Source organism: Cydia splendana, chromosome 12 (genome assembly GCF_910591565.1).
Source record: "Cydia splendana chromosome 12, ilCydSple1.2, whole genome shotgun sequence".
Lineage (NCBI taxonomy): Eukaryota > Metazoa > Arthropoda > Insecta > Lepidoptera > Tortricidae > Cydia > Cydia splendana.
The window spans coordinates 10,029,415-10,046,479 of NC_085971.1; the positions used below are offsets into that span (position 1 = coordinate 10,029,415).

The 17,065-nt window shown below is 37.2% G+C and overlaps 2 protein-coding genes across 2 annotated transcripts in view; one reads left to right on the plus strand and one right to left on the minus strand.

Moving 5' to 3' along the window:
• LOC134795561 (programmed cell death protein 5) overlaps positions 1 to 17,065 on the plus strand; it is a 487,306-nt gene that overhangs the window by 290,324 nt on the left and 179,917 nt on the right. The window lies entirely within an intron of this gene.
• Positions 8,826 to 15,381, minus strand: LOC134795794 (gamma-glutamyl hydrolase A-like). The gene is made up of 7 exons (XM_063767728.1): positions 15,190 to 15,381; positions 12,595 to 12,846; positions 12,132 to 12,182; positions 11,587 to 11,819; positions 10,839 to 10,945; positions 9,841 to 9,938; positions 8,826 to 9,197 (listed from the first exon to the last, which is right to left on the minus strand). The coding sequence occupies exons 2-7, from the start codon at positions 12,816 to 12,818 to the stop codon at positions 8,897 to 8,899; spliced, it is 1,014 nt and encodes a 337-aa protein (XP_063623798.1). The 5' UTR covers positions 12,819 to 12,846; positions 15,190 to 15,381; the 3' UTR covers positions 8,826 to 8,896.

The window sequence follows — 17,065 nt, forward strand, 5'->3', positions numbered from 1 at the left end:
CACAAGATCGTACCGCCCCCCCAAAACAGGGTTGACAAAGTTGCGTTCGGCGCTCGAAGTCACAAACTTGGATTATTAATTGGGCCAACATCATAAACAAGCTGTGACCACAGCTGGTGCAACTCAGCTGAAACGTCGGAATTAAAAGTAAAAACAATGAAATTATATCGCGGTAGACCCGTTTGTGCAATTAAATATCATAAACAAGTCTGCAAAAAATCAGAACTACCGGATTTGACTCAAAAGAGCCAGGTTACAAAATTCGACAAAGTTACTGGATTACTAGGCTTATAAGAACAAATAATAATTTTATCTTGAAACAAGTTTTAAATAAATACGTGTAGATGAAAAAATACAATCTTGCCTTTTATCAAATCACATCATTTTTTGACAAATTTGCGAATTGAGTTATCCAAATACCGGCTACAAATAAGAAATCCCTATCACAGTTTTAAACCATGGCAGGGTTGAATACATAATAATGTCGGTATTTAACTAAACAGTAAAAGTAAAAACTTGTTTCTGAAATTATTTGTTTCTAAAAACAAAATTTTCATATTTATTTTGCTAAATACCTCCTAAAAATAAATACATACTCACATCTTGAACCGCTTCAGCCGTAATCAAAACATACAAGTTCGTTGATTAATTTCTAAATTTTCTTAATATAAATATTATTCCGCTTTTTTATATTTATGTATTTCCATATAGCTACATGGCTAGTTCCGTTAAAAACAACTCGGACGACAATTTCGATCGGAAATTCTGCCAATTAAAACTTGTTTCAGTTGTTTCCCATTGGTGGCGATAATTGTGTTTAAGTCAAATTGTTTTACAGTTCAACGTCCGAATATTGGCACACACGAGTCCCGACGATTGGCGACACCCAATTAAAATAAAAGTTAACATTTTATAGCCAAAGTTTCTAGCGACAATATTGATCTCGTTGCGGGAGAAACATCTCCCCTAGTGATAGCAATAAAATTTTAGCGATGGCTAATAGGTAGTTGGTTAAAGTTCGATTATTCGCGTCACTAGGCCATATACTCGTATGTATGAGATGGTATTAGGTACCTACTCGCCAATACATACTTATATACATTTTGTATATTTACCTCTTTTACGCTTGTGCAATCGACCCAAAGAAAGAGGCATGAGTAGATAAATATGAATTCTGCTGCACTATAAATAGTGTTTACATTAATTAATAATAATTTAACTAAGAAAGCAGTGGTATACCACTGCTTTCTTACCACTTGTATACCAGATATATCTGGGGCGAATAGATGTATAGACGCCCCAGATATTACGCCCTATACGTCAAGGAACATTAACGATTAGAATAAAGTGTCTACTAGAGACACCAATAGAAACACAAGTTAATATACATGTACACCATACTTACTTAGCATTCATCAGTCAAATATACTCGTTCTTGGAATCGATATTTGAGAAAAACAATAAGATACGAGTAGTTGTAACGTATCTTTCAGAATTAACTAATAGGTACTAGGTATAAGTAATAACTCCATTAGAGAAAAAAATAATGAAATAAAAGACACCTTAAGAATGAACTACCTAATAGGCTTCACATACTTAACATTGGAAATTACTGTACCTAACAATTTTAATATCCAAAGGAACTTGGCCCACTATGTTTATTGTAAACATATCCACCGACCTGTCCTCACAGTCGGCACCCTGCTGTTACTGGTGCCCCGACAAGCCGTAATGAGAGCATTCAGACCGCCCTCTAGCTATTTATATACAGCCGACCTCTCCGACCACAATTTGGGGTACGACTAAAATTAAACAAAATTACCACGTAATTTAACCCCCAGCCGAGCAGTATATTCCCAAAGCTTTGGCGGCGGGCTTCTTGGTATGCTGCTTCGGGACTTTCGTTTCATAAGCTTTCGGAGCGTAATTAAGTCAGTTGGCGATAAAATGAGTAGCGACTGACTATTTTTCTGTGAAACTCGAGTGAACAAAGAGATTAATACATATACCTATTAATCCTTGATCTCTGACTGACATCTCTGATCTCTGATTACCAGTGATCGTTAATTTTCCAGCAATTTTGGTGCAGCATTGTTGGTTAAAAGCATCTGTATGCCCTACTCTAGATGGAATAGATAATTAGGGTTAATAACAGTAATATTAACCTTAACCAATCCTCTCCCTAGAAAAAAATGGAAGAAAATCCTTTATTTTTACTATGCTGCACCAAAATTGCTGGAAACTTAACGATCACTGCTGATTACACGCAGCCAGCGAGTACTTTTTTTTAAAGAAAAAACTGGGAAGAGGAACCTCGCTCATCGCTACTTGATTCTGACTGGTCACCGTTTGTGGAATAGACGTTAAAGCAAAAAAAATAACATTTGGTATGGGAGGATTGGGAGGTACCTCAAAACAAATTTTATAGTAGTTTTTATATTACCGTTCCATCGCCATGCATGATTTATGTATCCATGCCAAATTGCAGCCTTCTAATAGCACTAACGATAACAGAGCAACGCTGCGGACGGACAGACGGACGGACATGGCGAATCTATAATTAGTTGACTACGGAACCCTAAAAAGAGTAGCAACATACAAGTAGTATCATTAACCAACCTTTATTTAAAAGTTTTGCCAATTAAGAACGCGCCAAAATAAGTTTTGTCCTTTTTACCTCATTCTATATTACTCCCGCATACTTTGCATTGGTTTGCCATTAGCGAATACTCGCCTTCAATCTATAAGCGATCATAACATTACCTGTTGTCATTTGCCTTGAGACAGACAATACCCAATATTTTCGTGCCCTGCTCCGCACTCACGTAGAGGTCAAAGACCAATCCTTGAGGGCGCTGGGGTTTTTCCTCGTAACTAACTCGAAATTTCACTACCAAGTTTTGGGGGTCTTTATCTTTCAGAGTTTATTCCAGATACCTATCAATAATACCAAGATTCAGTTTGACCTCATATGTCGCAACGTTTTATAATTTGGATACAAACTGAAATAGATACCATATAACTACCTATCATATCTTTTTCAACCTACATATTATTTACATACATTACCTCTGAAAAAAACCTGATTGGTTCGAAATATATGTATTATGCTACACAAAATTGGGATATTTGGGATGCATGATGCATCTTTCCTATATGGCTAAACATCATGTAAAATAACTTAATCCATTTAAGTACCTGAACAATCCATATTAGCTAAATGATGCATTCATCAAGTCATTAAAACTGGCATAACAAACACTTACAATACTTACATGACCGAGTGTCTGCCATACCCAATCCGTGGGGAATATTACGTCACAGCATATCCAAACTAAAGCTGATGTCGGATTCATATGCCTATTCTAATCCAATCAAAGCTCTAGTAACTAAGTACCTACACAGTACACAGTGCATTAATTAAGACTTCGTGTTCATGTGCAATATTATTTATGTATTAAGGTGGGAATTTCGGAGCGATTTAACAGAGCAACAGAAAGTCATCTCAACATTGTCTATCCAAATACTTAATACTTTGCGAGGAAAGATTATCACGATCAAAGTTGACTTTTCATATGAATCGAAGAAAACACCTTAGGGTAAAGTCTGAATTTATTAAAAAATGCTATAGTTCGTTTTTTTAGCATTAGAAAGAAGGTAAGCGATCTTGACTTGTCTTTAAATTGAAAAACGCTTTTTAAAAATCAGTAACTATTACTTATGAAAGCAGAAGAATGTAAATGACCGTATTACATTCATAATTGTTACATTATTGCCGTGACTTATTTTTAACCGACTTCAATTTCATAGAAGGAGGAGGTTCTGTATTCGGTTGTAACTCCGACATCCGTAGTCCGATTTGAGTAATTCTAGGTAATTCTTTTTTTGTTTGAAAGGAGCTATCTCCGAGTTAGTCCCATATTAATTTGGTTCTGTTCTGATGATGGGATCCATGATGAATTGAGGGAACTCCTCAATTTTTAAAGGCACATGCATGGTGATTTGGGTGTTTTCTTAAGCAACTCGAGCATTTTCTCCCGAAAACCACCAATTTGATAAAGTAGACCTGATGATGATGATTGTTTTGATGATAATGATGATGATTTTTTAAATGTAGTATGTTCACTTGTTCAGCGATTACTCCGGCACCTGTGATCCGATTTGAGTAATTCTTTTTTTGTTTGGAAGAAGTTAGCTCCAAGGTGTTTTCGTATTATTTTTGGTTCTGGTCTGATGATGGAATCCATGAGGAATTGAGGGAAATCCTCAATTTGTAAAGGTACGTGTAAAGTGATTTCGGTGTTTTCTAAAGTAACTCGAGCATTTGCTTCCGAAAACCACCAATTTGATGTACTGCAGCTGTAGCCTTACCATGAGTTTGACACTACCCCTGATCAGTAGCCTTACCACGAGTTTGACATTGACATATTAGCTAACGTCTTTGTAACTTACTTTTTATGCATCTCGCTCACTCTAATGTTAGTACGAGCGAGATGCATAGAAAGTAAGTTACACACACGCTAGCGAATATATCAATGTCAAACTCGTGGTAAGCTGCATGGTAAGGCCACTGATCGGGGGTTAGGGTTAGGAGTTAAGGGGTCAGGGATTAAGGGGTCGGGGAATGGCGGTTGAAGGGTTGCTGGTTTAGGGTCGAGGGGTTCCTGGACCAGGGGTTGGTGCGCTGTGAGGTTGAGTGATCGGGGCGGTTGAGGGATTGCGTCAGTGGCGGGGCGGAGGATGGATTTAGTGTAGTGACATGAATTATAATTTCCCAGACGGACTCGAGAAAATTCCTGATTACATATTTACTAAAGTAATAGGTACACGAATTTAGAGTTAAACATGATCTTGTTTTTCATTCAGGCGTCGTGCTCTTAACAATGCGTTAAAACTAAAAATGGAAAAATAAAAACTTTTTACAAAAAAAATGAAACCGACTTCAAAAAGGATGAAATAAAATATTATCCTTTTTTAAGTTTATGCGTTACCAACTGATATGTTTGAAGTCGGTGCCAAGCTAAGTAGTAACAATACCAGTCAAAACAAAAATAATCAGCTTTATGGCTATAAATCCCATTAGAACTGTACTAATAACTATTATAAATGTGTAAGTAATTCTGTCTGCCTCTTTGTCGCCTTTTCATGGCTAAACAACTAACCGCTTTAGGTGAAATTTGGCAAGAAGGTAAATTCTTTGAATTGTTTTATATTTTGAAATGTAGTCCGCTGGATAAGGGATGGGAAATAACTCAGTCCCAATCCCACACTTGCATGCTATAGACTGTTCGAGCATTAGTAAGAAATGCTCTTTAAAAAAATACGACGGCTTAAAAATGCATTGGATTTACACTAATGTGCCGACAAACATGGTACGGACTGCGCTAAGAAGGTTTGATCGTGTATTCTGAGGTGTGTTCTTAGGTCCAGTCGACGTCAATGATATGTTTACACTTTTGCACCTTACTCCTTTGTAATAAGGCGAAAAGTGTAAACATATTTTTAACGTCGACTGTACCTACAGAAAGTACGTTCATTGTGGTCTTGTAAGGCAATCCAACGTAGGTACAGCCTTATCGAATCGCACCAAAATCATGGTATGCTTCAAAATTTGGCTTGGCACCGACTTCAAACATATCAGTTGGTAACGCATAGACTTAAAAAAGGATAATATTTTTTTCACCCTTTGTGAAGTCGGTTTAATTTTTTTTGTAAAAAGTTTTTATTAAAACATGTTTATCAATTAAAAGACATTGTTTACCTTTTTTCTAATGCTAAAAAAAAGGAACTATAAGGGAGTCCGCAACGTCGCGCGTGTGCACGGAGCGGGCGAGCGGGTTAACGAAAAATACTGCCCGATTCGAACTTTAAGATACGTCAATTAATAGATCTAGAAACGATATGGATTAGATGTGTTAGTGTCAAAACCAAAAGTGACGTTTTTGTTTGAAGAAACGTCACATTTAACACTGACATATCTAGTCCATATCGTTTCTAGATCTATTCATTGACGTATCTTAAAGTACAAATCGGGCCGCTAATATGAGTGCCGCGGACTGAAGCAGACGTGTGCGGCGGATTTTACCAACAATTTCAGCCGCGCTCGAGCGCCCGCTCAGTGCACCCGTGCGATGTTGCGGACATACACCCTAATATCTAGACGTCATTCTATCTTTTAATTATTGATTATATTTGTCATGACAGTAACAACTTCTAGTTTTTGCAGTTAACTCCTCCGGAACTACTTAATTGTCATTTCGCATTATTTTCGTACGAATCACGTTTGATACTTACCGGAAAACTCATTATAGGTATTGGCTATGAGGCTATCACGTAGCGCTACGACTCAACTTAGAAGTGAACGAGTTATACCCACTGTAGAAATCCCCCAGGTAGGTACCCTACATATCTTTAATCATTAATATCTGGGAGACCGAGCTTTGCTCGGAAAACATATAAAAGCTCAAAAGTGCGCGTTTTCCCAGAAATAAGACCTAGCTAGATCGATTTATCGCCCCTGAAAACCCCCGTATAGCAAATTTCATCGAAATCATCAGATCCGTTTCCGAGATCGCCGAAATATATATATGTATATATACATATATAAATAAATATACATATAAATAAATAAACAAGAATTGCTCGTTTAAAGATTAGATATATATATATAAATAGTTCAAAATTTTTGTTGTTTTCTGGGAGAACTATCGACATCGTTTTAAGGATGACTCATGCTAGACCGGGCCGTACCTGGGCCTAGGCGTCCGACATGTCATTTTCTATGACGGCTGATCGGTGATCACGTGGTACTTTCCATAGAAAAGGAAGCGCCGGAAGCTACGGCCTGGCCCCGGCCCGGTCTAGCGTGAGTCATCCTTTACTCGTGATAGTACTATCGTACGAGGTGTACGAAAGTCTTTTATCATTTCTACGAGTATATATGTTTTGAATGTCAGAAAGAAGATCGTAATTTTAAAAACTACAAAAAATACCCAATGAATCATTGTTAAATAACTTAAGGTACTGTACTGGCTAGTAATTCTATTGTGCCTACAGTCCGTAACTATGTACCTACCTACATAAAACGTATTAATACGCTTTACGTAATTAGTTACTCTGCAAGCCTCCATAATGTTAAAGTCCCAGCCCAAACTTTACAAATCCGGATAATGAATCCATAGTAATACTATAGATATAAACCTCAGTGTTTCGCAATGAATGCAAGTACGCAATGGCAATGGGTATTAATAGATACACATGCCAAATATTTGGCATTAAAACTACAACAGGAGTAAATAATTGGACGTGATGTAATCTTGTAGAGGCAAATTAACCCTTAAATACATAGTGTTGCCAAATATCTACAAAGCATTAATTTAGACAGCTCACAGTTAAAAAAAAACCGGGCAAGTGCGAGTCGGACTCGCGCACGAAGGGTTCCGTACCATAATGCAACAAAAAACGGCAAAAAAAAACGGTCACCCATCCAAGTACTGACCCCGCCCGACGTTGCTTAACTTCGGTCAAAAATCACGTTTGTTGTATGGGAGCCCCACTTAAATCTTTATTTTATTCTGTTTTTAGTATTTGTTGTTATAGCGGCAACAGAAATACATCATCTGTGAAAATTCCAACTGTATCACGGTTCGTGAGATACAGCCTGGTGACAGACGGACGGACGGACGGACAGACGGACGGACGGACGGACAGCGGAGTCTTAGTAATAGGGTCCCGTTTTACCCTTTGGGTACGGAACCCTAAAAAGGCTAACGTTCTTGACGCACCTTTATACCAAACGTCAAGTAGTAGGGTGATGATTTAAGGGTTAAATTTACGCAATATTTTTAATTTATAAAAATCACATTCGTTTTAAGACGAAAAGACGGAAAGCTTGGAAAAATCCAGAAGTTGATAATTTTTAGTATGTGGTTTTGAACGGTGTTTTCGGGGTTTGTAATTATTTTATATTTAAAAACTTTATCATATGTATATCACAAATAGTGTACCTTTCTAATGGTAGTACAAAATTTCGTATATCTATTACTGATAATTACATATTTACATAAATATGATTTAGCCAATTCAACTTCTAACACTGATTTCGCAGTGAAAATCTGTTATAATTTTTTTTTTACTATTTTTCCTAGAATCGGCAAGCAATTATGTGATACATATATTAATTTCGGGCAAAAATTAAAAATCATGCATTTAAGGGTTAAACAATAAATGAAAGATGTACTTCGAAAACTGACGTTACGACGTCAGATGGCAGTCGCTTTCCTAAAAACTAATAGCAAAAAGAATAGATAGTATAGAGGGGTCCTGTCATTGTAAATTTTGTAGTCACTGTAAATTTACTGCCATCTATCGACACACGACTAAAACTCAAAATGAAAACGTATAAAGTTATCAAAACATGTATATATATGGATAAATGATTTTATTATTTTTATATCATTTAGATCCATGTTCATTCACTGACATCTATGTGTTAAAATTGTTAAATATGAAACGGTGTCGTCACGCCATCTAGCCGAGGATAGGCTAAAGGTGTGTGCGCCATCTATTCGAGAATGACTTTTGCTTCAATTCCGAGGCACGTTTTTTCCTTAGACTTTATTCGTCTTATACGAAGTTACATATGTCTTTGCTAATAGTGCCGACAAGATTTGTAGAAATGAAGTGGCAAAAACGGCGGACTGAAACATGAAAGTTTATTTCAAACAATTCTAATATTTTATGATTATAATATAACACAACTCTGTAGTACAGTGTGCAAGAATAATAAAACTTCATCATTAAAAACTAATGAATTATGTCTAATATTTGAAATATTCAATACACATAGCTAATACTTCGATTATTAATTAATAATTACGTTCACAGCTTCTCCTAGTTAAATTGCAACAATTGTATAATTTTCAATACTTTTTCCAGCATATCTGGGCTCAAAGAAATAACACTGTTCGTATGCGCCTCCTTCAGCGCCGGTAAAATGTGTATTATAGTTATAAATAAGGCACTTATTTTCTTCTTCCGCGTCAGCAAACGAATGGTGGTTCTTCCTGCACTCGTTCACAAAGAAATCCATGAAGTGACGATTCGCTTTGATCGCATTAAAAGTATGAGGGTAAGTCTGGGTTTGTTTCCACTCGAAGATCTTTTCTGGATGAAACTGGACGCCGTAAAATGGATACCTGAAAACACATATGTATTTTTCATTTCTTATGCTCTAAAAAAAGAAGTCATTGCTGAAAAGAGATTCATTGTTGTTCTAAAAGCCTAAAAGGTGTGCAGAAAGTGATACGTTTCTGCACTAGAGCATTTTAGGTACGACGATTAAAGTACGATTTTTTTACGATAAACAATTGAAATTTGGGTATAAATGGATTTGTTATACAATTTCCATTCTGATATTTGACTCCCCATTCCATAAATACCTAACGATACTTTTGCATAAATGTTAATAGAAAATACCCTCAAAAAATACTATAAAAATTTATACTTAGTCATGTTATTAAAAAAAACACACGCATTTTACTTTCCTCGTATTCGAAATGAAAAGTAGAGTGTTTAACTCGGGTGAAAGGCATCATTTCATCTCTTGGTTAACAATCTACTATTGTGACTCAATGTAGCAGTAAAAACATTTATTCTAGATCGCATCAAGTGACGGTCAAGTGGCCAATAACGTCGTAACACATCTTTGTTACTAAGTATAGAAATAATTATAAGTTCCGATATATTTGGCTGCGTTGGCCATCACTATCTGATGTTGACTGTACTTCGCACATAGGACATCGCACATTTCACAGTTCCTTTTGGAAATTAGGTACATACCTATTATGTTCGACGCTAGCTATGAATTCCAGTCCATTGGCGTCGTTACTGTGTGCCGTTACCCGCCAGTCTTTGGTCAAGTTGTGAGACTTCAGATTCTGAAATCATATTTAAATTGTAGTAAATAAGTGCGTGTAGTAACAAGTGTAATTTGTATATGATAGCAAGCAAGGTGATTGACTCATATTTTTCAATATCAAATTAAATTCAGAATTTCAAAGCTTGTGTACAGCTCCTGTTTAAATACATCGATGGGCTCCCTGTATCTAGGAACTATTATTAGAGCAAAAAAATCCTAAAACCATTCAGTCCTAACAGTCCAAACTTAAACTAATTAAAAACTAAAAAAATATATCTAAAGAGGGCAGCATTTCCTCGCTAAATTGCAACGCTTATTCGTTAAGCGAGGAAGCTGCCAGCTCTTTTGTCCCCAGTGACATCAACCAGCCGTTTGGCCAAATCCACAAACAAGCTCTGAGTTCCCGGGCCCCTCGGACCGAGGGTATCGACACCGAAAAGAACAAAGTTGTAATTGGCATCGAGACCCCCCGTGTTTAGGTATTATTACAAGGTATCATTAGACTTACAGTCCTGTAAACCGTTAATCTTAAATTCTCATAATGAAAAATAAATTGAAAGCATTTACCTACATCAAAAATTACTGAAAAAAAGGATTTCATAGAAACTGTAAAGAATGCGAGAGTATGTCCAGATTTTTTCTTTCACTAATACCTAAGTAGGTACTTACTTATTTTCTCTCCTCCTTTCTTAAAAGTTTGCTACATCAAGCACTGCGGCAGCTACGAAAATAGCTAATAAAATAATATACCGCTAATACCGCGGGGTGCACTTGTATAATTGGTGCGAAAAGAAAGCACTATTGTAAAATTCTAATTTTCAACTATTAGCCTTGAATGAAATAGTTATTTGGATTTAAGGCACTTTTTCGCGATTCATCCAGACAGCTGCCGAATACGCGGAATTAAAAAAAAACTCACCTCTTCCACGATGCAAAATTGATGATGATTGGCTGTGATGTCCTCGCGGGACAATATATTGATGATGGCCTCGTCGGCGCTCTTGTACATCTTGCTGTTGCGGAAATCTAAAAAGATACAGAAAAATAAAATTTATTAAGGCTTTAGTCATGTCTCGTTACTTATTAGAGATAATATGAACACTCCTACAGAAAAATAGTATAAGAGTCAAGAAATATAGATAAATAAGAATAGAATAGATTCTTACTTAAATCGGCCCAGCCGTATTCTAAAAATCAGGAAAAGAAATGTCTAAAAAAACTGGCCAAGTGCGAGTCGAACCGCGCATGAAGGGTTCCGTGCCATTACGCAAAAAAAACACGTTTATTGTATGGGGCCCCACTTAAATATTTATTATATTCTGTTTGTTGTTATAGCGGCAACAGAAATACATCATCTGTGAAAATTTCAACTGCCTAGCTATCACGGTTCATGAGATAAAGCCTGGTGACAGACAGACGGACGGACAGCGGAGTTTTAGTAATAGAGTCCCGTTTTTACCCTTTGGGCACGGAACCTTAAAAAGACTAGTCTCTCTGGAAATCTAATCACAAAGTAGGTTAAAATAAAACTCTGGCAAATGATCGACCCTGTTCTTTATAATTTCTAGCCGCCTACGGATTAAAAAAGTTTAAACAAAAGCTTAGATTAAGTAATAAAAAAAGAAGGAAGTCGAAACCAAACAGCTGCCGAAGGATGAAAATCTTACCACTAGTAAAATTAAGAGGACTATTCCCAAAAGAGTGGCAAGTGACCCTGTTCTCTACAGGCCCTCGACCGGAAGCCAGTATGATGATCAGTTCGAAGCCCAGACAGGTGCCGAAGATAGGGAAATAATCCCCGGCCTCATTAATATCGATGGCTAACTCGTAGATGTGTTGGCCGGCGTCCGCGAAACCGTTGGATTGGTTGAAGTAAGTTGCTCCGCCAGGGAAAAGGACGCTGGAAAATAATTATAGCTTTGACCAAACGGGAAAATATAGCTATGCATAGGTAGGTACTACTAGTCTATCTATAAATCTTATAAAACAAAGCCCCCGCCGCCTCTGTCTGTTTGTATGTATGTTCGCGATAAACTCGAAAACTACTGAATAGATTTTCATGCAGTTTTCACTTATCAATAGAGTGATTCTTGAGGTAGGTTTAAGTGTATAATTTGTTAAGGTCATGTTTTGCGGCACTGAAACTTAGATATTTCTACTGTTAACTATAACAGTATAACATTACATCAATATAAGGATGAACAAGACTTACCCATTTAATTTGCCTATAATATCTTTATAATAAGTACGGTCTTTCCCGATCCTGAAACAAAATAAATCATTTCATAGAATAGTACCTAAGTATGGTTATAATATTCCATATAAGTGTCAGGGATCAAAACACTACGTTCAAAGTCGTGAAGCAAGTAAAGTAATTAGTTAATGATAAAACTATAAGTACGTATTATATCTTATAAAGTTTTTGCGAGAATTTATCATGTTGAACCTTTGCCAGAAATAGCTGCTGCTTTTATTTTGCAGAAAAATCTTAAGATACCTATCAAGTCTCTACTTTTAATAAATCAATTTCCTTCTAAGTACCTACAAATAATAAGTGCGTCCCGCTTACATTTTAATCGAGACTACCAATTAATGCAATGCTCATAAACTTTTTACTCGATCTCAAAGGACTCAAAAAGCCCAGAAGGTTCAATAAAATAAAAAGATTCACGTACATTATAGGCACAACTCTTGCTCCGGACGCCTCCAAAGCTTTAACATACGATGCCGCGATGTAGCTAGTGTAGTCCTCGGGATACTTATCCCAGAACTTGTAATGTTGTTCCTGCGCCAACACTCCGATGATAGGCCGGTGGTTGAGAGCCGGCGCCAGCGCTGCACCTTCGCAGTGCAAGAAATACGCCAACGTCAGCAAGGCACCCATCGTAGCCGAACACATTGCACGGATCTCGGGATTAGTCAGCAACCTATAATTTTATGGATTGGTACTATGAGTGTTAGAGCGATTCAACCCCCATCAAAATGTCTTTGTACAATTTATTTGTTGCCCACCATAAGACATACTAAATTTACGATGGGGAATAAAGTTTAGATAAAAGCGATTTGGAACACTGTAATGTCTTTATTTCGTCTTTCTAAAATGGAACTGATCTGTCGTCGCGGATAACTCAAAGACTGTAGGAACTCCGTGACAAAAACGCAATCAAATCGTTTATGCTCTTTTAGTCTTGAAGAGTAAAGGTAGAACATAGAGATACGGAGTTCTTTAAGGAAAGACGTGGTCAAACATTGATAGAATGTCCTTTTCTCTATCATTCGACCGGCGTTCAGTATTTACATATCGCGGGTTTGAAAAGACAACAGTATAGTGTGATCATCAGTTTTGAATCAAGGGTATATGTTAGTTATAAGTTTGTAAAAGCCACTAGACAAGCATATTATGTTAAGTAACAATAACTTAATTAAATTATTTGTAATTTGCTACACCCTATTCAGGGTCCATGTGATACCATAAGACATATGTAAATACTACCCAAAAATGTACCATGGAAGTAAGAAATAAATTAATACTGAATACTGAATGAATCATATCATTTGACAAGAGAGACACTACTGCTGCCATAGGTACCTCCTTCAAACAAATAGCAATACCTACCTACAACAATAGAATTACGGCTCTTTCAAAATGTTTGAATTATCAAACCACTAAAATGTTTATAGGTATACAAGAAGCGTTCTCTTACCAAAACCGGGAGCGTTTTAATCAGGGCATCTCATTTAGGCAATGTAAACAACTATAAGTGCTGCTTTTAGAAAATATTTACACTACAACAGTACAGTTAACAGCAATGCAAACAAAACTGCACTACAATCTATCACTGCACGTACTACTAAAATCGACTCCACTACAGCGGGTTAATATCATCACAAAACAAAGAGCTATTTCCGTACCAGCTCGATAAACATGAACACACAACATGTGTTCATGTTCTTACTGAAAGTGTTAGTTATAAATACCTCCGCTCATTCTAAAGTATTTCATTTAGCTATGGATTTTTATTAGGAACTATTATTTTACAATGTAGATTATGTAAATCAGTATTCGTTTTGCGGAGTGTGGACAGTTTGACGTACCTAATTATAACAACAGATGTGTTGGTGTCAGTTTATGCAATCAGTGGGTTGTGGATTGAGAATAAGAATATAATCTACCAGCTCATCTGACGTTGTTGGACTTATCTCTGAAGTCAGATTGCATGAATCGATGTTGCTAACAGCTGTATAAAATACCTACTTTCGGAGAAACTTACGTACCGATAGGTGCAAAGAAAAATATACAGTCAAGTAGTGGACGTCTTTAAACTGAAATGATAATTATGATGAAGAAAAACACCATATAGGTACCTATTGAAAATGATGTCCTGTCTAGTCCAGTGACCAAGACCGGATCTGGCTTGTAACCGCTCTTTATTATACCTACTTATTAAAATCATATATTTCTGTTTATAAATTATATAGGTATGTATAATAGTGTGACTAAGTAAAATAATTTACTTTGTTCTCTAGTCGTGAGGAAAACATAGTGTGAAAATCGAATATCTTTACGGCCTCTAGCTGATATAGGTATATGCATCAGTAGCTTTCGTTAAATCCTAGCGCCTGCGCCAATTCCTGTAATTAGGTTGCCAACCGGACCCCGGGATCCATTAGGATAGAACTAGGAAAATGTGCTACGTATAAACATTTAAGTATCAAAATAGTAGGTAGATTGTACAATTACAGCACATAACATCCACCTTTCAGTCCCAGCTCCTCATTCAACCAATATATATCGGTACATCGAAATGGAGCCATATAACAAAAAAAACCATACAGTACAATATAACAAAAAACCGGGCAAGTGCGAGTCGGACTCGCGCACGAAGGGTTCCGTACCATAATGCAAAAAACGGCAAAAAAAAAAAGAAAGGTCACCCATCCAAGTACTGACCCCGCCCGACGTTGCTTAACTTCGGTCAAAAATCACGTTTGTTGTATGGGAGCCCCACTTAAATCTTTATTTTATTCTGTTTTTAGTATTTGTTGTTATAGCAGCAACAGAAATACATCATCTGTGAAAATTTCAACTGTCTAGCTATCACGGTTCGTGAGATACAGCCTGGTGACAGACGGACGGACGGACGGACAGACGGATGGACAGCGGAGTCTTAGTAATAGGGTCCCGTTTTACCCTTTGGGTACGGAACCCTAAAAATACTAGCATACAAACTAAAAAAAAACATTGGACAGATCTTGTAAGAATAACTTACAGCTATCTTCAAGCTCTCTCTTGTATAGAACACCTGGCAATTGCTCCATATCTTCTTTCAAAAAACTGTAAATGTATGTGACGTTGACAAAATCCAGTTTTCTCTTGAATTATCATTATAAAAACCACTTTACAGCTCGTAATCTGTTATTGCATCAACTGAATGCTGAAATAAGTTACATTTTCATGAGACGCATGAATCAATGACGTATTATGACGCATGCGCAATGCAAAAGCGCAGCTAGTTGACTTTGCTATTCTTTCTAAAAAGACCAAAAAAAGACTGATTAATAGGTGCATTTTCTAGGCCTCTCAAAAAACGATCCAAGTGACAGCTTTGAATAGGTTATTACGGTTCCTAGATATCTAAATTAAAATATCTAACCTAAGCATAAGTATCATGGTAATGTTAGGTACGACGGCGACGTCGGTACCTAGGTGTAAATAAAGTTTATTCTGTGTATTCGTAACGACGGTGATCCATAACACCCGAATCCAACTTACTTCTTCGTAATCTATTGTTTTGATAAGCAATAGACTAATAGCCAATTTACTTATCAACAACTATTACGACTACCTCACGTGGTGGCCGGCTCGCTCCTGCCTCTGTTTTGCTCAACTAAAATGTCGTTACTCCACCTACTTAAGTATACTATACGCCATTATTTGAAACCTCATATTTAACCCTCACAAAATTTGTTAAATGGGCGTCTACGTCAATTGATTTTTTTCTTAGTTTGTTTAACTCTGATACGTGCACACTAGCGCCACTGCTAAATAATCGATATTATTTAAATTTAACGACAGGTATTCAAAAAAGGGGGTCGCTACCTACTGTATTGTGTACCTTTTGAATACATACATCAAACTTGTTTTTATGTTGCTGGATTCGTCGATCTAGGAACTCAAAACTAAAACGGCCGTTTTAACTTTGGACGCATAGATTGACGAATCCAGCAACATAAAAACTAGTTTAATGTATTCAAAAGGTACTTAAATACACAATACAGTATTACGTAGCAGCCCCCCTTTTTTAAATACCTGTCGTTAAATTTAAATAATCACGATTATTTAGCAGTGGCGCTAGTGTACACGTTGATGGGCTGTTAATAGGTACCTAGTAGGAACTTACGGCCTTTTAGCTCATAAGCGCAGCTATTATTGTAAGTACAATACCATACTCTTTAATGCAAACCTTACACATTTTACAATACATGTACAGTGATGTACAGACACATGCGTAAAGACATTTGGATCAAACAACAGGCGGTCTAATCGCTAGAGCTATTGTTTGGAAATGTCGACCAGATTTTTAAGTTTTCTAACATAGGACACCTTACACGTTCTATACACGTTGCTTTAGTCCGATTGAAATAGTTACCTACCAGATTCGATTAGACCAGCGGTCGGCAACAGGCGGCCCGCGAGCCTCCCTGGCTATATATTTTGTATGTAAAGCTCCCTCCACACTCTTGCGCGAATCGCGGCGCGAAGCCGCGAACGCGAGTGTGCAACCGATTTTCGCAAACAGCGAAATCGGATCCAGGGGTGGAAGTGAAATATGCATAAGACGCGAGTTGGCACAGTGGCTGTTAACAGCCACTGGGTAGAAAGCGGCGCACACCTCTCGACACCCCTGGGCCGCTCACACCGGTGTTGCCCTTGAGCCATCCTAGATGTCGCTTTTTGTGGGGGCCCATCTTGTGAGGGCGAGTCACCGTCTGCCGGAAATAAAATTGCATACCGTTTTATTAGGCAGGCGTCCGGTTTTTTACCCCATAGCTCAGTTCTTAGTCCATCGCTTTCACCCAATAACCTAGTTCATTTTAGATTCCATCAACTCTCAATAGTCCTTACACCCTGGCGGGTGCTGCCTC

Excerpts from the sequence above, each read along its gene's own strand:
- LOC134795794 (XM_063767728.1), bottom strand. The coding sequence starts at position 12,818 with ATGTGTTCGGCTACGATGGGTGCCTTGCTGACGTTGGCGTATTTCTTG. Across the intron at positions 11,820-12,131 it reads ATTATAGGCAAATTAAATGG|CGTCCTTTTCCCTGGCGGAG; the intron begins GTAAGTCTTGTT and ends ATTATTTTCCAG. Across the intron at positions 9,198-9,840 it reads GCTAGCGTCGAACATAATAG|GTATCCATTTTACGGCGTCC; the intron begins GTATGTACCTAA and ends ATGTGTTTTCAG.